Source organism: Castor canadensis, chromosome 8 (genome assembly GCF_047511655.1).
Source record: "Castor canadensis chromosome 8, mCasCan1.hap1v2, whole genome shotgun sequence".
NCBI lineage: Eukaryota > Metazoa > Chordata > Mammalia > Rodentia > Castoridae > Castor > Castor canadensis.
Window position 1 is genome coordinate 49,492,475 of NC_133393.1, and position 20,759 is coordinate 49,513,233.

Consider the following 20,759-nt stretch of genomic DNA (forward strand, 5'->3'; position numbering starts at 1 on the left):
ACAACAGGGGTGAGGAAGGGAGAAGTGAGGACGGGTAGTGAGGGGCGGCTCTCGACTAGAGCTGTTCCCTTGCGCCGCGTGGGGAACGGCCAGCTGGCAGTGCCCGGTATCAGCGTACAGCTGAAGAGTCGACCCTGGCTCCGCCCACTCCAGGCCTCACCCCGCCCCGTCCGTCTCTCGCCCCGCCCCCGCCCCGCCCCCGCCCCGCCTACGTCACGCCGGCGAAAGCGAACTGCGCGCTCGGCCGCTCGGCGCTCGCTCGCTCGGGTCTGCGGGCGGCGTCGGCGTCGGGGGTGCGTCTCCGGCGCTGAGGGCCCGGGGTGGCCGGCCGCATGGAGGAGCCGCCGGCCGCCGCGGGCGGGGACGTCTCCCTACACAACTTCAGCGCGAGGCTGTGGGAGCAACTCGTCCACTTCCACGTCATGCGGCTGACCGACTCGCTCTTCCTGTGGGTCGGGGCCACGCCACACTTGCGCAACCTGGCCGTGGCCATGTGCAGCCGCTACGTGAGTGCGGGTCCTCGAGGGAGGTGGGCGGGGCCGAGGGGGCCGGAGGGGCGGGGGGCAGAGGGCTGCGGCGGGCCCCCATTGCCTGTCCCGGAGACCGCGGACTGGGGTTCCCCGGGGCCGCCCGTCGGTCCCGGCCTGCACCACCCCCAAGGCCAGCAGCGCCCCTTCCCGCCGCCTGCTTCTGGCTCTTCCTTTCTGGTCTCTCTGTAGGTTGGCGGGTCTCGGCCTCTCCTCTGGTCACACCTGTGTCCTGAGGGATGCCATCAACCTCTTAACTTTCATGCTGTCTCAATGTGACCACGCCGACGCTTACTCACTTGCGCCTCCAGTGTTGACAACTTTTTTCCTGAACTTGGGACCCCGGTATCTGCACTCGGATGTCTAAGAGGCATCTGACGGACACTCAAGACATCCGGAGCTTGATTGATCTCTCCCCCGCACCGCTGCTCCCACAGCCAGCCCTCTGTGTAGTGGCAACCCCACCTTTCTAGTTCCTCTGGGCATCCTTGATCCTTTCTGTCACACTCCACGTGCCCAGAGTCAGTGGCTCCGAGGCACTGGTGTCAGTGAAACACGCAGGGCGTGCAACCCCTCATGTCCTGTCTGCCACCCTAGCCCCAGTCTCGTCTTCCTGCTTCTGCTCTCCTTCGCTAACCTGCAGTAGTTCCCTAGGGCTGTTGTAACAAAGTGCCATAAACTTGGTGGCCTAAAACATCGGAGATTTATTTTTGCTTAGTTAGGAGTTGGAAGTTGGTTACTTCTACAGGCTCCAGTAGCAAAACTGTCCCATGTCTCTTTCTCAGGTAGTTGGTCGAAATCCTTGGCAGCCCTTGGTTTGTATATGGCTCAGTTCAGTCTCTGTCTCCAACCTCATGTCGCCATGAGGAGAGGTTCTGAAAACCTGTCCAAGAATGAACTCAGCATGATTCAGAGACTTTCCATGACCACACAGGGGCCCGTTGCCTGCTAGTGCTCCTTCCTTTCTGCCCACTCCCTCCTCAGTGCTGGCCGCCTCTGCTCTTTAGTGTTTCAAAGGTGAGGCTTGTGTCTTTTATGAGTGTTTGTGTCGCTATGATTGAGGCCTCTTCATGGAGGCCGTAGGCTGAGGGCATGCCAGCGTGGTGGGAAGTCATAGGACTGAGCCCTCAGTTTTGTACCACAGATAGCACCTGAATTACTGCTTCTGACGTCCTTACCTGGTAACCTCTGCTCATTCCATTCTCACTGTTCTTTTCTTGGTATTTTGTTCTTTTTTGGAGCGTTCTGGCAGCTGGGCCTTGGGTAGGTGGCAATTTCAGGTCTTCTTTCATTGGGAGAAGGCCTAGGGATCAGGTTCTACTGGTGGACTGTTCAGAGCCACCTCACATTCTTTCTCTCCTTGTTCTGAGACTTTAGTAATAGACAGTGGGTAAGGTGTAGCCACATAGGGTCCAGGACTTTTTCAAGCCCTTGTTTGGGGAATAAGTAAACGTGCCCCTCCTGTGGAGTGCTTTGGTAGTCTCACCACCTGGGAGTCATAGCTCCCAGCAGGTGTGTTTTCTCAGCTGGAAGGTCACACTCCACCAAGACCAGTTATGAAAAGGAAAAAAGACGAGTCCTTCCTTACCAGATCTGTCAGAAACCTGTTCCCATTGACTGACCTCATTGGTGCCTGAGTATTTCCTCCGGGAGCAGAGGGTTGAGCTAGCTGAGGAAAAGAGGTGCAGGCATAGTTTGAGGCAGGAAACCCAGGGTTTTGTGGAGCAGGGCTTAGCAAACTATGGCCTGTGGACCAGCCCTCCATCTATTTTTGTCATAGTTTTATGTTCATTGATGTAGGTAGAGCCTTTGTGCTCTGTTGGCAGGGTTGAGCTGTGGTAATTGAGGCCTCGTGGCCCCTGAAGCCTGTTTATCTGGCTTGCGTAGGGAGGATAGCATCAAAGGGTCTGTGAGGCCTGCCCCATTCCTGCGTCACACCTGCACGTGTAGGACAAGACCATGTAGAACAGAGAGTACAGGACAGAACTGCCTCTCTAGCTGGCCTGCCTTGGCTGGAGGAGGGGATTTGGTGCCCAGCCACGCTGCAGAACTGAACGACATAAGACTGACCAGCCTGAGCGTGGCTGACTTGGGATTTAGGACACCCTTGACCTATGGGGAAAGTAGAATTTGGTGCTCCCACTAGGGCAGAGGCATCTGCGCATGTGTCTGCCAGGAAACCAGTGTCTTCTTTGGTAGTAATAAACTATGAATGATGGTAGCAAGGTGGGTTTAAAATTGTTATTTTGGGTGGAAAAACCTACCTAGTAAGGTAGATTGACCTTTTTTCTTTTTGGTGGTGGTGCTGGTGATTGAATTTAGGGCTTTTCACTTGCTAGGCAGGCGAGATTTACTTTTTTGGAGGAGATTTAACTGTAAATACGGTTATAATAGAGCAAGTGTTGAACTTGGAATCTGTAAACAGCAATTTCATTAAGATCATACTTTTATATCTTTAGCCAAAAAATATGCAGGGAATGCTTTCATTCATGTCTTGTGTTTTTTGATCTCCTGTCTTCTATAGCTCCAAACAAATTGGAAGTGACTTTGAACCGTTAGGAGACCAGCTGCTGTCTCTAGTCTGTGCTCTGCCACACTGTCCCACATATAGTTAGGTGTTTGTTCAGGTTACTTCTCTCTACCTGGTTAGTGAATGGGGAACCAAATCTCAGAGCTTCTGTCCCTCTACTTCCCTTGCCCCTGTTCAGGACTCCCAGAGCTCTGCATGCAGGCTGTATCTCCTAGAAGTCTGCATTTTTTTGGGGTTGGGAGTACTGGGCCTTGAACCCACACCTTATGCTTGCTAGGCAAGTGCTCTACCACTTGAGCTATGCACCCAGTCCTTTCATTTTTATTTTGTTTTTGAGATAAGAGTCTCGCCTGCTTTGGGCTAGCCTGAAACAGATCCTTTTGTCTCTGCCTCCTGAGTAATTGGGATTACAGGTGTGCACCACCATACCCAGCTAGACTTTTGATAGAAGTAATTTTGGCCATACTGCAGGTTAGTGAGTAGGATTTTTCCTTTTAAACTAGGCCTTTTTAGTGGTGAGGGAGATAATTTCCAAAGTAATTGGGAGTAAGATTGCCTCTGGATTTCAGAAAGGCCACATTTATTTATCTTAACACTGTTCCTACTGCTTCTTTCATTTTATTGCTTCTTACCTGAAATGAGGTTGGCCAAGTGTACTCAGAAGTCTTTATTTTCCCTGTTTGGATGCTGGTGGCTCTTGCCTTTTCTCAAAGTCATAGGGCACTTATTAGCCTTCAGTAGCCCACACGTGCTTTCAGGGGCTGCAGCTGTGTTTTCTTATAGGCTGTGATAAGGAGATCGGCATCCTGCCCAGAGACCAGGCACAGGGCACCTGGACTCTGGTCCACTTTCTTCTTACTATGGCCTTAACGATCTTGTTTGCTTCCCTCTCAACTGGAATGTTGCCCTTCAGCGTGTTTTGGACTTTCCGACATTAAAACAAGCTCTTTATGTGAAATCAGTTCTAGAACTTAATAGCTTTGAGGTTCCAGCTATGGGTGACTTCTCTGTCTCAGCTCTAGTGACACGGGGGTCACTTTACTTGGCTGTTGACAAAAACAAGCCCTTCTTTCCTTGAGACATATGTCTGCCCTCTGAGAACCTGCTGCTGCCACCCTTGTGAGAAGTCAGAATCTGCAGAAGTGTGGCTGGTTGCACCCAGGTAGAGAAGCTTTAGTGTGCTCTTTGTTTTTCTTTTAGGACTCCATTCCTGTGTGTACCTCTCTCTTTGGAGACACTTCTGACACAACCTCCACTGGCCTTGCTCAGCGCCTAGGTATGTACGTATGTTAGTGCTAAGACCAGTCAGGTGGAACCCACTATTTAGCCATGAGGCAAGTCACTTCAGAAGAACATTCATGCTAGAAGCTGCCACCTCCTTACTGCTGGAAGCACAGACCGCTGTATGCTGAGTCTTCACAGGTCACATCTGTGCTCATGGCCAGCATGTTCCCACGGACCTCCCATCGCCTCCTTTGTTGCGCCCTTGAGGCAGTGAACTAATTTAGTTTTTCCACTGAGCACATCACCTCATGGGAGGAGAGTGAATATGCCACAGTGCCTCAGGGGCAGCTTCTCAGGTGGACCCTGGGCCTCATGGGGATTTGGTGGAGCCTTTGGGCAGGTGTCACCACTATGCAAAAAGGACAGGACTGTCCTTCAGAACTTGGTGGGGAGACTGGCCTGGGCTCTGAGTGTGGTGTAGAGTAGGGTCTGGTGCCACACAGTACGGTGGTGTCAAGCAAAGAACATGTGATGGAAGGCTTCACCCCTCCTGCATCTCAGACACCTGCTCCCTATCAATATCCAGGTAGTTGAGGTAAGAATGGTTATGTGTTCTGCCATCCCCAGCCCCAAGTGCCTGTGGTGTCCCCATCTCAGTGTTGGTGTCCTCCAGCATTCCCTGTCACTTCAGTACTTAGTCAGCTTCAGGGTCCCCTGTGTCCTGGTTGGGAATATGCAGGAAAGGAGCTCAGTCACTGTTTTTGAGCAGCTTATATTTCATTTGTACTGGTACAGATCTCTTTCTGTAGGAATATCCATCTCAGCTATCCCAGGGCCCATGCATGTGAACAGACAGCCACACCAAGGAACCACTGTTCTGCAATAATGTCTGTTAGCATGTGCAGCACCTGCTTGAAGAGTTAAAAATTAGAACACTTCTCTAGAATCCCGCTTTTCTCTTTCTGAGCATTTCCCAACTGCAGGCAGGTGTGAGGAATGTAGAACTTGTGTTTCCATCAGATTTGTCAATGTGTTTTCTCTTTTTAGCCAGGAAGACCAACAAACAGGTGTTTGTCAGCTATAACCTTCAAAACACAGACAGTAACTTTGCGTTACTTGTAGAAAACAGGATCAAGGAAGAAATGGAGGCTTTTCCAGAAAAGTTCTAGCCGAATGGCAGAAGGGAGAATCTGTAACTTATGTACAGTGTACATTTAAATAAATGGACTGAATTGTATTTTGTCATCAGCTGTGTTCATACTTTGTTTAAAGGTTCATCTTTGGGTTTTCCCTCTCCTCTGCAGTTTGGGCACCAGGGGTGCCAGAAGTCTCATTGATGGGCCTGGGGTGGAGGAAAACACGGTGGCAGTAAATACTTGACTGCTCAGTGCTAGAGAAGAAGGATGAAAGTGGGGTTTTGTGGGGATTGAAGGGTGTAATGATGTAATAAACATTTAAATCAGTCACAGTTCTGTTGCATATTCCCAATTAGAATTAAGGTTAATGTCTTTATGAATATGCTTTAGTTATCTGTTATTCTAAACCCTTCTACTGGGCACTTCTTGCTGTATTCTAAGCCTTTATCCTGGACTCCCCACCTCTTGCTTTTTTGGGGCTACATTTGAGTACCACTGGACACTTCTTCCTATATTTGCAGTGTTGGAGCAGTCTCTAACTTCTTTGGGCCCTGCTTTTTCATGTATAAAGTGGAAATAGTCCTCGTCATGCTATGTTATTGCTAGAATTAAGTATATTGAAATGCCTTGTGAACTAGAAGCTATGGCAGGTATTGCCTACATTTTTACAGATTCAAATGTTTCAGGTCCTTCTTGCTATTCCTGTTTTTGTAGCCTCCCTTCTTTTTTCTCCCAAGTAGCCGCCTTTGTCATTTTTAATCCTTAGCCATTTCCTGCCTACCACTTGGTTTCAATTTGACCTTTCCATAGAGGTTTGGATGGCCTGGGGCCCATGCTCTGGCAAGGTTGAAGAGTTCCCCACATTGTTCTTTGAACAGTAGGGTTGCACCCCATTGGCAAAACGCTTTCTAATCTTTGGGATCCATTGGACCCTCTTGTTATTAGAGGTGGACAGTTCAGGGCCTACAACCATTTCACACAGTGGCAAGAGCCTTGCACTGAGTGGGGGTAGGGAGGGGTGGCAACTGAAGGTGGCAACCCTGGTCAGGAATAAGGGCACTTCTGAGGAGTACATCTGGGGTTCCAGGGACCTCTGCAGATTTCCCACGCTAACCTCTGAGGCCGTTGTCATAGCTTGAAAAGCACAGTGAATACCTCTCTAGGAATAGAATAGTAAGTGACACAAAATCAGGGCTATGGAGAGAAGAGTTTGGTATAAATACTTTATTAAAGAAATATTTTCTTGTTAAAAAATACTACATTAGAGAAGAGAGTTTTGGGTTAACCAGTCTTTCCTCACAGAATCACAGTGTAAGATAGCCATTTGTTGACCTCTCTAGGAACCTTTAGGCCATGGATTAGCAGAACATAAACGAGAAAAAAAATTCCTCTTAAATGTATTGAGTTCTCAGGTGGTCTGAGAATGGCACTAGGTAAACAGTTCGTGTTTAATCCGGTCTCCCCTCTGACTGCCTTTTAAGACTAGGACTCTTAAAGCAGAGTGAGCCCCACCATCCCCCCAGGGCGAGCCGAGACACAGTTTACAGAGGCGTTGAAAGTAGTGACTGCAGCGAGGTATGAATCAACATGGAGGATTTTATTACTCTTCGTCAATGGTAGTGAAATGCCCTTCGTTGGATACCATCAGGTGAGGTAGGGAAGACATTCCAGAGGAAATCTGTTAATGGGGCAACATTTTTATTTCTGTACATTTACATACGAATTTTCCCCAAAGGTACAACAGAGGTGACACCATGCAGACACGTAGCTGTGAAGACAGTTCAGAACTCAATGTAAGCTTGTGCTATGAACGAGTACCACTGGAGGAACCCCCATTGACACGTATGGTCACACAGTTCTTACCGTAAAACCTCACACAGTTGGGTTGCAGAAAGGACAGAGGTAGGGAAGCGTTTCTTACTAGACATAACACACTACTGCTCTCCCAAGACACACACAATACGTTCAAGTGAGGTGGTGTCCTTCAAAGCGAGAGTTGAAGTGTGGGCCTCCCCAGCCTGTGTGCCACCCCAGGGCTGGGCAATGTGATGGTCATCAGATTCACTGAATGGCACTTCAGTTCAGGGACTTGGTGTTTAGCTCTGGGAAATGGTCGTGTTCGAGTGCAATACTTCCCTTACAAGGTCTGTTCTGCTTGCTTTCCCTGCTGTGGACAAACCCATTTACCAGCTCATCCTCCAGTTGCAGACGATTATAGTCTTAGAAAGTAAAATGCTTAAACTTTTTTCCTATTTGTCTTGGGTGCTAATAGGATATTTAATAAAGAGTTATTACTGACTTTGGAAAAGAACAAAATATGAAATACCAAGCCCTGTCTTAGGTGTTCACATTTGTGCATAACTTTTATCAAAAGGGGGTGCAGAGCACAGGGATGGGAGGAGAGTAGTGGGAGTACACACCTTGGGATGTTTCCCCAGGGGTGTGTGTGTGTGTGCGTGCGTGTATAACAGGGCAAGTGCCTAAGAAGTATCTCCTACCCATGAGGGACCCAGATCTGCCAAGTTCAAGGATGGTAGCACGGTGGTAGGGAGCTGGGGCTGAAGAGACCTCCCCCATGGAGCCAGGCAGATCAACATATATCAGGCCTGGGTGCCTGATGCCATTCTGACTTGGTACGGATTTCACAGGGCTCTGCCCACAGGGAAGAGTCCTGCTCTGGCTGCCTTTCATGTAGGAGGTTCCTCAAGAGCTTCAGTACCCTTAAGCAGAAGCAGCAACTGAGCGAGACCTCAGCCTCATCCCAAAGGTGTTCCATGGGGGAGAAGGGACTTCCTGCTTGCCAAGAGTCAGCCGGCCTCCTGTACATCTGCCATTCTTGTCCCTAGCTGAGGCCTCAAAGTCAGCTGCTGTCTAATCACTGATGGGTTAGCTCTGATTGCTGAATGATTAACACTGGCTTTGCTGACCCAGTGATTTATCATTGTCATTTGAGGTGGGGAGATTTGGAAGTGCCTTACCCTGACACCACCTTCTAGTGATTTCAGCAGCATCTGCAGCTTCCATACATCTCTTTATAAAGACCTGCACGACCAGTGTGAGACTGCTCACAGCTTCTGCATATGTCCTGTCCTGTACATAGCAGGGTTTGCTACCAGGTGACTTGGTAGCAAGTACCCTAAAAAAGGTAAAAGGTATTTCACAAGTTTGGCACGCAAAGGCTGCACAGATCTAAAGAAAGGCCTTTGTAAAGGTGACTGCAGACTAACATGGAGACATGGAACAAAGGTGACTGAAGAGTCCAAAGGTGAGCTGGACTGGAGCAAGTGCTAGGAGGGACTAGCCAGACAGCCTTCACTGTCTGTCCTTAAGCAAGGTGTTGAGACCCAGGCATCGGCTGAGACAGTGTGGGCCAGCCGCTGCAAACACAGGGCTGCATGTCTCATTACTGTCCTCATGAGGTCTTTATCAAGGCAGCGGGTTCCTGCTGATGTGTGTACCACATGTGGAAAAGAGGTGGGCAAGACAGTAAGAAACAGACCAGGTGGACAGCTGGAGGGGGAGAAACTCAACCCCTTTCTGGACCTTTGAATTCTAGCAACTGTCATCTGAAAGTCCTCTAATAGGCTACAGATTGTGATTTCCCTGGAAGAACATAGTCCATGGCAAAGACACTCATCAAAGGGCCAAGACTGATGGTTCTAGTAAGAAGCTCAGCTGCCCAGAAAAGCAGGTGCTTGAGTTGCTGCTGGACAGTGCCTGCCTGTGTGAAGGCTGGATTCTTAGCAGCTCTGGGCATCCTACTGTCTGGGGCAAAACGAGGAACACAAAGAGAACCCTGGGAGAGGGGCAGGGTGGGAGTTGAGCTTTGGTGAGTTATTGCTTTCTCTCACTTCTTGCTTCTTTCAGGGGGCTGGAGGCCATCTGGACTCACCTGTAGGCAATCTGCACTGCTGCCCTAGGCCTCTCTGCTGAGTGAGCAAGTGACAGGCAGGAAGTGAAGGAGGAAGACATGAGCGGAAGGCTTCCTGTAGGTGCTGTGGGCTCTGGTATGCCTGGAGAGTGAAGCCATCCAAGCTGGAGCTCTCCGCGGGATGTGCTCGAGATGTGGCCGTGTGTGGAAGAGCAAGGCTTCCTCCTGGGATTTGCCTTAGTTGACTTTTATAGTTATTTTCCTGTTGTTTAAAAGTAGCCACATTTTCAAGTAGTGCCAGCAACAAAGCTGACTGGAAGAGGGAATTTATTCTCTGCCGAAGCTAAATCTGGGAAGGAGTTTTAATAAAAAGTAACAACTTAGACCTCAGCACATTTGCTATTTGTATTCTTAACTAAGCAAACGTGGTGTCAGAAAACTGGTGATTTTATCACTGGTCATTTAGGATTTCTGGTGAAGTGTGGAAGTTTCCCTCAAACAGCTTCCAGCATCAAGTACAAAAGGATGATCCTCAAGGAAAAACTAAGCTGGTTTTGATGATATCTGGGAGCCACTGTCCCCAACACATGGGTCGGAAACAGCTTTACAAACAAAAAGAAAAAAAGGGACTTTAAAACATACACAGACTCTAGCAAAAACCTAATTTGTGTACACTTCGCTCTGTCTAAAATGCAGTCCCAGGAATGCTCCACGACAGTGCCCTGTCTGTCCATGGTGGGCAGCTGGGGGATGGCTCCATGGGTGGAGGGTGAGGAGCTGTGTCTGACTTCCAGGAAAGAGTCTGGCTGCTGTGTTGGTCACTTCTGGGGTCTTCCTTAAGAGTGGCCAAGCCTCACTCCCGAAGGAGGTAGTTCCACTTCGTGATCTGAGGAGAGGGAATAAAGTGCTTCTCATAAAAATGACCAAAATAAATACAAACATTGAATGGCAGAAAAGAAAGTCTCTGCAGGGTTGTTTCCAAAGAGTCAGTTTCCTCAACCCCACTCCGTGGACTTTTGGAAAGACAGAATTTACCCCCACCAGTTGAAAGTGTCACGATCGGGTGGCGTCAGCAGCAGAGTTGGATTTTCCTTCCCTGGCTATGCGTCTGCTCCCTGGTCTGTAAACCTGTGCCCAAACTTCCCCCAGCCCTTTGAGCCAAGTCCCGGGGGACTTGCAGGACAGTGGCATGTCCTGGCTAGTTACATGGACTTCATGCCATTGGCCGTGGTGCCCTCGGGCAGCCCATCACCCACAGCGGCTGTGTCGTGCAGTCCTGAGTAGTCCTTGAGCTCAGCGTTGGTGAGCAGGAGCGGCTGCTCCCCCTTCTTGTGTGGCAGCAGAGGCTGCCTGGTGTAGTGCTCCCCATTGGAGATGTTCTCGGGCAGGTTCTGGTCCCTGCTCTCGGGCAGCAGGAGGATGCAGATGATGCAGATGAGCGTGCAGCAGGCAAAGATGATGTGGTGCAGGAAGTAGCCTTTCTGGTTGTGCAGCTCGATGATGGGCGCCGTCAGCATGCCGAAGCCCGCACTGGCCAGCACCAGCCCCAGTCCGCCGCACCTGCGGGGGGAGGGAGCACACAGGGTCAGTGCCTGGTGCGAGCAGGGTGGCAAGTTGGTTCTGAGTGGGGTAATGGCTTGATGAGATCCCAGGGCAAGCTTGTGGCACTGCTGTAGTTTGAATGTGACCCCAAACTTTATGTGTTGGAAACTTAATCTTCAAATTCATATGCTGATGGCATCCAAAGGTGAGGCCTTTGGGAATTAGGATCAGATGTACTCACGAGGGTGGGTACCTCATGTTGCATTAGTGACTTTATAAGGAGAGGAAGAGAGACCGAGTTAGCACACTTGCTCTGTCTCACCGTGTAATGCCAGCACTACCTTGGGACTGCAGAGAGCCCCCCCCCAACAGGAGGAACTCATCCTGGACCTCTCAGGTTCCAGAACCATGAGCTGAATAAACCTTCGTTCTTTATAAATTATCCAGGCTGTTTTGTTCAGTTATAGCAACAGAAAATAGACTGAGAACAGAGGAAGGTCTTGCCTCTGCATTGGTCTCTACTCTGCCTGGCACCACCTTGCTTATCTGACAGGTGGGACATTACAAGTCACCTTCTTTGCTGTGGACCACTGCAGCCCTGAACTCAAGACAGGACCAATCCCAGAACACGACCCATTTACCTTCCCTCTTCTGCTAAGCAGGCACACAGCATTTAAAAAAAAAATACCCCATGGCTGGATGTGACATACCCCTGCAATCCCAGCATTTAACAGGTTGAGTCAGGAGGATTGTAAGTTGGAGGCTATGTAGTGAGACCCTGCCTCAAAAAGCCAAGCTGGGAATGGAGCTCAGTGGTAGAGCTCTTGCCCAGCATGTCAAGGCCCTGGCTTTGATCTCTAGCACTGGAAAAAGAAATTCTCCATGGCTCTAAACTCTACTTTACCTAAAAATGTATTCCTGGGGCTAAGGTGTTCTGTGGCCAGTGAGAAAGTGGTATGGTGCTGGCCTGCAGTGACACCCTGGTGCTCAGGAACAGGCCAAGCCACAGCGGCTGCCTGATTCCCTGTTACCAGGCCTTCCTAAAGGGAACAGACAGAGGTTCTCTTGTCTCCGGCAGGGAGAGGAGAGTTGCCTGCCTACTCTCAGAGCATTGGGCAGAACATACAGGGATATGAACTTCAGTTGGTTTAAGGATAACTTTCTAATAGAGCTGCGCAAGACTTATGCACCACCTTTGAACAAAGGGCCTCTGCCCTTGACATGTGAGTCACAGGGGACTGGAAGGGAGATCCCTGGAGCAGGTAGGCACTAGATAGGTAACTCTAGCTCTTGATTAGTTTGTGGTTAGCACTGCATGTGGCTCTTAACTCACAAGTTCACAGACACAAGACCAGTATACATGCCAGCTGCATGCCTATATGCTAGCAACAAATGAAGCAAAAATGAGTACAAATGCCTAGAATAACAAAAGAAACATGACACTTGCATGCTGAAAACCACAGAACATTGCTGAGACTTAAAAAGTTAAGGAGAGATTCCATGTTCATGAATGGGAAGATGACACTGGGAAGATGGCACTTCTTCCCGAGGTGAGGTACACATTCAACTCAATTCTTAGCAAAATCCCAAATGATTTTTTTTCAGTCCTAAAATTTACAAGGAAATGCAAAGTACCCAGAATAGGCAAAAACTATTCTGAAAAGGAACAAAGTTGAAGACTTAACCTTCCCGATTCCAAAACTTACCATAAAGTTATGTTAATTAAGGCAGCACAGTATTGGTCTACCAACAGGCAGACCCATGGAACATAACTGAGAATTCAGAAACAAAGTTTTTTTGGGAGTACTAGGGATTGAACTCAGGATCTTGTGCTCACTGGGCAAGTGCTCTTCCACTTGAGCCGTGCCTTCAGCCCCAGAAACAACACTGGATTTGACAAAGGCAAATCAGTGGGAGAAAGGGTTGTGCAATACCAGCACAACAGGATATCTATGTGCAGAAGAAGGTCTATGGTCCTTACTCATCCTGGAGCCCCCCAAGGGCGAGGATTATATTCCATATCAACTGGCCCACAATAAATTCTGGACGCCTGTGGATCACACTGGCTCCCTAGGTAGCAAGGTCAGCTCACACAAATGATCAGGTCAGGCTAAATACAGAAGGTCACTGCAAAGAGAAGTGATAGCAAGTCCATCTGCCAGATGTATAACATGAACACCTAAAAGAGCCATTTAGTACTTCTGAAAAATTGGGCCCTTTGTGAAGCAGCAGATGTTGTGAGGGCCACATCAGATGCCGGAGATAATGGATGTGTTTGACGGAGCTTTTCAGACCAATGAGACATCATTTTCCCTGAAACTCCCCTGGTTTCTGCCTGTCCTTCCTGGCACTAAGTGTGGATAGTGGCCTTGCTCACATGGTGTTACTGGATAGGCAGGCAGAGTGCAGATTCCCAGGAAGGGTGTGTGGAGCCATTAAGGGGCAAAGGGTTGGCCTCAAACAAATCCAGCATAATGGCAGGTAAGCTATATTATGTACAATATGGTAATATATATTATACAGAATACTAATACATATTAACGCATTAATAAATTGATATTCACAAATACGTTGAATGAAAGGACTTATTGTATTTATGGCTCATTTAAAAAGTATGCACATCTATACTATATGTAATATATGTTTACATGCACATATGTGTGTGACTAACACTTTAGCCAATGACAAACCTCACACACAGCAGTGGCCCTGCAAGATTATAACAGAGCTGGAAAATGCCTATCCCTGGTGACATCATAGCTGTTGTGATGTCACAGGCATCAATGTCAATGTGCAATGCACCTCTCGTGTTTGCTGTGATACTGGCGTAAACGGACCTACTGTGTTGTCACAGGATTGTGAGTTTGAGGTCAGCCTGGGCTACATAGTATGACCCTGTCCCCCCAAAACAAAACAAAAAACAACAAAAAACTTGCAGAAGTTGATAGTGTGACGCCACACAGCCTCCTCCAGCTCCTGTTTACTGCATCTCTTGACTGTACCTACAGGCCACCGGTGAGGGATGGAGCTGGGCAGTGTCAGTTTGTGTAAACCTTTAGACATTCACACAGTGACAAAATTGGATAGTGACATATTCCTCCCAATGTATCCGGTTAAGCAATGCATGACTGTGTATCTTTATATTTTTTTCTGTGAAAGCATTTTCTGTGTCTTTCTATCAAAGATTCCTTGAAATTATTCAGTGACATTAGGAGCAATTTTGGAAAAAATTGGTATGCCAGTTTTGGCTTTGTTTTTGCTTTTTTGAAATCTCTAATGGTATCCTTACATGCTTGGTGTAAGGGGCTAATAAATTCATTTCCCTCCAAAATGCAGACTTTGCCTAGACAGTTCCTGCTGTTCTTCAGCCATTCACCAGAGGGCAGCATAAGCCCATGTACGCAATTCTGCCTCCTTTTGCTTTATGAGCACAAAAATGTTAATCTCCACTGGTAACCTCTAGGTAATTCCAAAGGTAGAAAGATGGTAGAAAGGCAGGCTTATCAGATGAACCAAGTGTGAATAAAGAATTCCAGAAACCTTAGCTTAAACATCCTTAGTTAAACATGAACATCACATTTAAACACAAGAAATAAACCTTTTCCTCTTTTATATTAATTTTCATTTCTATATTTCTGTGAAGTCAATAATACACAAACTTTTTTTTTAACCAAGTTTTACAGAAACAAATGTAACTGCCAAAAATATCCAGGTGAGAAAAATATTATACATTTTCATTGCTGAGGTTAGGCCTTTGCATGTACAATTCTCCCTCAGTATCCATGGAGGACTGTCCCAGAGCACCCCTGGGGTACCAAATCCACAGATGCCCAAGTCCCTTACATAAATGGTGTGTATTTGTATAGAACCTATGCACAGCCTCCACACACTTTTAATTACTGCTAAATTGCTTATAATACTTAATACAGTATAAGTGCTGGAAGTAGTTATTATACTATATTGTTTAGGGAATGATGATAAAAAAACGTCTGTTCACGTTCAGTAGACTTTTTTTTGTGGTGCTAGGAATTGAACCCAGGGCCTTGTGTGCTAAGCACATGCTGTACCACTGAGCTACACACAAATGCAAGGATGCTCACGGACCCCAAGCTGCTCACCCTCACTTATCTTGGGTTTTTCTGGGTGAAGAGGTCGAGGAACCCATGTTCACCCAGGGACCCTGTGGGAATTGCTCGAGTGTATCAGCAACAGAGAGCTGCACAAGGCCATAGGTGAGAGGGGCTCCTGGCAAGAAGTACGATGTATCAGAAAGACTAGACATGCTTCCAGCCTGGCTAGGAGATCCCCTTTGGACTCGATTTCCTTTCATCCTTTGGAAGTACAAAAATATCACCCAGGGTTAAATATTTTTTTTTAGTTTGTCATCTTGACAAGATGAACCTCAGAACATATTTGTTGAATTTCTATCCCCAAATAATGTTTCCAGGTTTGCATCAAAGTTGAAAAGGATATGGTGTTTCCTTCAGTCTAGTTTGCTAAACAAAATCTAATAACGAACAAGGAGGCTACCAACTACCAGAATTGGTGGGTGACCTCTCTCAAGAAACACACGTGATCACACAGAGAGGGGTTAAGAGAAACCCAGAAGGTCTAAGCTCTTTTTGAGAGGACCACCTCTGCAAGATTCTTTTACAAAGGAAGGAAATTCAACTAGATGAAAAAAGACAGGGTAAGTTGCTGTGTGCCTAAGAGGTTTCAAAACTGCAGGTAGAAAACAAGTTCTTGAGTGACTTCTTGCCAGCTTACTCAGAAGGGAGGGCAGGTGGGACTACCAGGCACCTAACTGCTTGTTTCTTAAACATATGGTAGCTCCATATTTACAGGAACAGAGTAGCTGTCAGCTTGGATGTATTGTAAAAATCCAAGAGAACGAATCAGAACGAGGTCATGTGAAAATGGTGCTGTCAGCATGATTTGTGCAAATTTGGAAAGGAAAAAAGTCTTGGGACCCATCTGCCTGCAGGTCCTCCCCAGCACCTGAGGGGCTAAAATAATTAGTCTCTTATGCCCCATGGGATTGAAGGCTGTTCTTGTTCTTCCCAGGGTGTTGTCATGCTGATCTCTGGGCCTCAGCTCACAGCTGAGTAACTGCCCACACTTGCAATTTTTAAAAAGCATATGTATCAGAGATGCTAATGATATCCCTACAGAAAGCTTGGTGTGCTACAGACCAAGACATGCTCTTCAGTGAGTAACCAATGGCAAGTGCAGGCTGAGTGCCTCTTATTCATAATGCTTGCGACCAGAAGTGATTGGGATTTTGGATTGTTTTCAGATTTTGGAAGATTTGCATTTCCAAATCTTATTTGTGCATGAGATATCTTGAAATGAAGCCCAAGTCTAAACATGAAATTCATTTATGTGTCATTAGTCACTTTGTGCATATAGTCTGAAGATAATTTTATAAAATATTTTAAATAATTTTGTCTGTGAAATGAAGTTTTCATGTGTGAAATTTTCCACTGTAGTGTCATGTCAGGAAAAAAATTGGATTTTGGAGCATTTTGGATTTCAGATTTTCAGATTAGGTATGTTCACCCCATACTAGGAAAACGACATAGCTTGGCTGTAGTGAAGTGAAGTGCAACCCAGGACAGACAAGTGAGGGCTGGCCTAAACCTGGGATGGGGTGGAGTGGGCTCTCAATAACTTCTTAACAAAATCAAAGTTATAACTTGCTGGGCTTCCCAAGATTAGCAATACCAGCTTCTCAGGTCAGCATAAAAATAGGCCTTTCTACTTCCCTTTTTATTTAGTCTTTTTTTGTTTTGTTATTTTTTGAGATAGGGTCTTGCTATGTAGTCCAGGCTGGCCTCAAACTTGTGATCCTCCTGCCTTAGCCTCCAGGGTAGCTGGGATCACAGGTACCCACTTGCAAAGTTTGAACTTTGTTTTTGAGGTTGCTTAGAAGCGCAGATAGCACTGACTTCACCGAAGCACGGGCAGGAGTGCTCCGTCCATTTCTCCTCTCCGTCTACTTCTCCCCTCCTCCAGTCACTGCCACATTTCCTGCACCCCAGCAACTCCTTGCTCCCTGCTCTCCTGGCTACTATCTGGATAGAATCCAGTCAAGCTCTCACCTAGCATGCCACCACACCCTGTTCCAGAAGCCAGGGCCAGACAGAGCTGATAGGATTCCTGGGACACAAGCCTGTGGCCAGGGACTCGTCTCCGGGTCCTATGGCGTCCCGCTACCCACCTTATCACTGTGGGGGTGATCTCTGCACAGAAGAACACACTTAGGCTTCCCACTGCATGGGATGCAAACATGCCCACGATGGAAAACGCGATGGAGAACTTGTCCTTGACGCTGTCACTCATCCCTGGAGAATTAGAAGAAGGGGACAGTGAGTGGGTGAGGGGGCCAGGGATAAGTGGGAGTGGGGATGCGGGGAAGGGAAGCCTGGGACCATCCCAGAGGCTTCCCTCCACCCTGTTGCCCATTTTGCTGCTCAGTCAGGGATGTGCAGCATCTGCAGACATAGGAGCCTGAAGCCTTCTTGACAGAAGACTGACGGGCTTCTAGGAGTCCCTTGTGCACCAAGCATGCTGAACTCCCAGGCCTGTAAATTCCTCAGGCAGGAGCTGTGCCCGGTGTAGGGCAGGCTAGTATTCCTTTCTGCCCCCAGCACTAGAAGCCTCTGTGGGTTGACAGATTTCAGCCTCAGGGTGAACTGCCCAATTCAAGGGGCAGGGTATCTTACTGCTGATGTAGGGGAACAAAAATTACAAATAATCCAAACAGAAGAATTCACTGGCCCAGAGGGAAGGGTTCAGCCAATCCCAATGCCCGAGCTTGGCTTGCGCAAGGTGGCAAGGAACACGCATCAGCATGCAGTCAGGAGCCACACAGCTCAGTCCCCTGCAGAGCTGCAAGGAAGGCAAGCAGTCCTTGGGTGGGATGGGCTTGCATTGGGTCAGGCAGGCGTGCAGGGCAGCAGTGGCTCTGCCATCCCAACAGGAGAGCAGCGAGCCTGTGAGTCCTGAGGGGACAGCCAAGCGCTTGGTCCTCCCCAGGCGCTGTCCATGTGACAAACTACCATCAGCACTGGGCCAGAGGCCTAGATTGACTATGGCGCCAGGAATAGGGAGGGCATGCATGCCAAGCTGCACAAAACCAGGGAAACAACAGTTGCTCTCTCTAGCAGCCAGAGGGGTAGAGAATACAAATGTATGCTTATAGTGTCCAACCTACGGCCAACTTCAGCTGCAATTCTTGGAGGGCAAGGGGGGAAAGAAAGAGAGGAAATGGAAACCAGTCTGTGAGTTTTGTGAAAACTTGTGATGCAGTACAAGATGGGGACGCACAAGCATTTGGGACTCACCTGAGTCTGGATGCTGGCTGTATTTTCCGATCACTGGGCCCGCAGAGATGGTTGCGCCCACATGCACAAGAGCAAGGAAAGTGGGAAGAGAGGGAGAAGGCAGGTTAGGTATAGGGCTACTGTAGCGTGGTGCCCATGTGACACCATGTTTCTAGGAGAACTTCCTTCTGTGTCTGGGCTGGCACCAGCCCCCTGGACAATGGAATGCACGCTGGACTAAACAAAGATGTTTTTGTTAGGAAGAGAGGGCCTCACAGCCTGGGGAGACAATACAGCCCTGCAGAACAGAGCCCCCAGCAGACCCAAAGGACACCCTGAGGGCTGAGGCACCGTGCCACATACATCCCAACTGTGTGAGCCAATCACACAGGGGAAAGGGACAGGGAGACAGATGCCACTTTTCCATTTCCATTACTGGTCACAGCTGCAAATTAGTGTCCCAGCAAAGCATGGAGTGTGTAAGAATGTGGACAAGTTAAAAAATTCACCCAAGTTTGAAAGTAGCTATTCTATAATCTGCTCTATGACGCTGCTCCAATCTGGGGCGCAAAGGGACAGTCACTGAGTCTAATTCCAGCAGCCAGCTGGGGTTAGCCTTCCTTGTAAAGTTGAGTATGTGCCATTGATTTCCCAGCAGTGTCCCAAGCCTGTCGCAGGAGGGCCATGCTTGGGCTGAGAAGGTGGCCCAGTAGTCCTGCTCATTCATGCCATGCTCTGGGTCAGTCTGGGGACTTCTGGTGATTTTCTCTCACATGTAAGTGGATATTTGTTCGCGAGAGGCAATATTAAGCTTGCTGGAGGGGATGGATGGATTTCTAGCTTTTTTTTTGGTGGTACTGGGGTCTGAACTCACCTTGAGATAATCCACCAACCTTTTTTTGTGATTTTTTTTTTTTCTTTCAAGATAGGGTCTTGTGAACTAGTTGTCTGGGCTGGTTTTGAACCGTGATCATCCTGGTCTCTGCCTCCTGAGTAGCTAGGATTACAGGCTTGAGCCACTGGCATCTGGCAGGCTCTCTAGTTTGCCTTCGATTATTTAGAACATTTACTGAGAAATATTTTGGTCCAAAGAGAAGCTGATAAATTTTGGAACACCTACAGTAAAGCAATGCCCCTATGTGAGGATATCAGACAGATTTATTTCCCCCCTCTAGGTCAGAGGAAAGAAACAAGTCCTTTGTTCTTCTTTGTCATGTGATGAATCACACAGAAGTAGAGCTTGCCCATTAGCAAAGTCACATCCACCATGAGTCTGAGGGCCTGGCACACTGGATAATCACAGTGCATTGGGGAAGGATCTGAGTTGGGGCCACTGGTCTGGGGGACGGGGAAGGAGAAGGAGAGACCAGAGATGCCCTAATTAAAGCTCTCTCCTTCCTGGAGCAGTTTCATTAAGCCGATTTTAGAACGACCACTCAGGTCACAGAAAGTTTTTCTCATTCAGCCCTTCTGCTATAGTTTAAATCTTAAATGTCCTCCAAAGGCCATGTGTTGAAGGCTTGGTCTCCAGCTTGTGGCACTGTTGGGAGATGGTGGAACCTTTAGGAACCTAGTGAGAGTAAATGAAGTTATTGGGGAGTGTGCCCTCAAAGGGGATATTGGGATCCTAGCCCTTCTTTCCAGCTGCCATGAAGTGAACAGCTTCCTTTGCTATGTGCACCTGTCATGATGTACTCTCTTGCTATAGGCCCAAAGGAAATGGGTCAACAGAACATGGGCTGAAACCTCCAAAACTGTGAGCTAAACCAAACCTTTCCTCTCTTTAAGTTGATTATCTCAGGCATTTTGTTACAGCAACAGAAAGCTAACATACCTTCCAAGAACTCTGGTGGTTTGTCAACTGCCCTTCCCCAACAACCCCCTTGTTTTCCTCCTTGGCCTACTCACGGTTGAGCAGCCCAAGCTGTAGGAGCGATGCCAGGGCAGTGAGGATCATGAAGAGCAGCAGCCCTCCCCTGCGCCCCAGGAACCTGACCACCACACACATGGCCAGGCAAGAGGCCAATGCGATGCTGGCCATGGTGTAGTAGTCTGCGTAGAAATTCTCCAGGAGTGGCACCTTCACCTCGTGGCCCATCATGCTCCTTGCAAAGCAGTGGTGGATCCCATACCCTGTCAGCCTGTAGGAGACACACATACAGAGGGCGGTGGGCAGTGGGCAGAAACTTGAGGAGTTGCCACAGCTCCAGGGGGTGACCAGGAGACAGAGAAGCAACTTAGTATGTGGGGGGAAAGCACAAACCTATAAAACGCAAAGTAGGAGACTTCAAAGAAACCTTTTGTGTCACCATCTTTCATGGGAATCTGGGCGTAAGACAACTTGCTTTCTCTGAGCTAATTCTAATCCCTCATCAGCATCATAAGAACTATGGTCACGCCCACTTTGCAGGTAGACAACCAGGCATAGGGGTGGTTCTCAGCTGGCCAGGGACCTCCTCTGAACCATACTGCCTCGCTGGGTCTCTGCTGCCTCTGTGGGCTTTCAGGGTCCTGGAAACTTGGGGGTCCATCCAGGGAACTGTTCATTCCATCTACACCTGCAGCTGCTCAGCCAACCAGAATTCAGGCCAGTGGAACACACCT

General features: G+C 48.2%; 2 protein-coding genes across 4 annotated transcripts in view; one reads left to right on the top strand and one right to left on the bottom strand.

Annotated features, from left to right (window-relative positions):
- The first annotated feature begins 248 nt into the window (after positions 1-248).
- On the top strand, positions 249-5,518 carry Psmg4 (proteasome assembly chaperone 4). 2 transcript variants are annotated; one of them, XM_020183289.2, is made up of 3 exons: positions 254-506; positions 4,258-4,333; positions 5,329-5,518. In XM_020183289.2, the coding sequence occupies exons 1-3, from the start codon at positions 333-335 to the stop codon at positions 5,448-5,450; spliced, it is 372 nt and encodes a 123-aa protein (XP_020038878.1). In that variant the 5' UTR covers positions 254-332; the 3' UTR covers positions 5,451-5,518. The 2 variants fall into 2 exon arrangements, with proteins under 2 accessions (XP_020038886.1, XP_020038878.1); XM_020183297.2 differs by lacking the exon at positions 4,258-4,333 and having other exon boundaries at positions 249-506.
- Positions 5,519-6,993: 1,475 nt separating this feature from the next.
- The window catches only part of Slc22a23 (solute carrier family 22 member 23), a 169,539-nt gene continuing 155,773 nt past the window's right edge, over positions 6,994-20,759 (bottom strand). The window contains exons 7-11 of one of the 2 annotated variants that reach the window (XM_074082980.1): positions 20,064-20,296; positions 18,177-18,209; positions 18,043-18,066; positions 17,051-17,174; positions 6,994-10,848 (exon numbers count right to left, since the gene is read on the bottom strand). In XM_074082980.1, coding sequence (XP_073939081.1) covers positions 10,491-10,848; positions 17,051-17,174; positions 18,043-18,066; positions 18,177-18,209; positions 20,064-20,296 — 772 coding nt within the window. In that variant the 3' untranslated portion in view covers positions 6,994-10,490. The remainder of the gene's footprint in view (positions 10,849-17,050; positions 17,175-18,042; positions 18,067-18,176; positions 18,210-20,063; positions 20,297-20,759) is intronic. The other variant, XM_020183340.2, reaches the window with a different exon arrangement.

Excerpts from the sequence above, each read along its gene's own strand:
- Psmg4 (XM_020183289.2), top strand. The coding sequence starts at position 333 with ATGGAGGAGCCGCCGGCCGCCGCGGGCGGGGACGTCTCCCTACACAAC. Across the intron at positions 507-4,257 it reads TGGCCATGTGCAGCCGCTAC|GACTCCATTCCTGTGTGTAC; the intron begins GTGAGTGCGGGT and ends TTTTTCTTTTAG. Across the intron at positions 4,334-5,328 it reads TGGCCTTGCTCAGCGCCTAG|CCAGGAAGACCAACAAACAG; the intron begins GTATGTACGTAT and ends TTCTCTTTTTAG.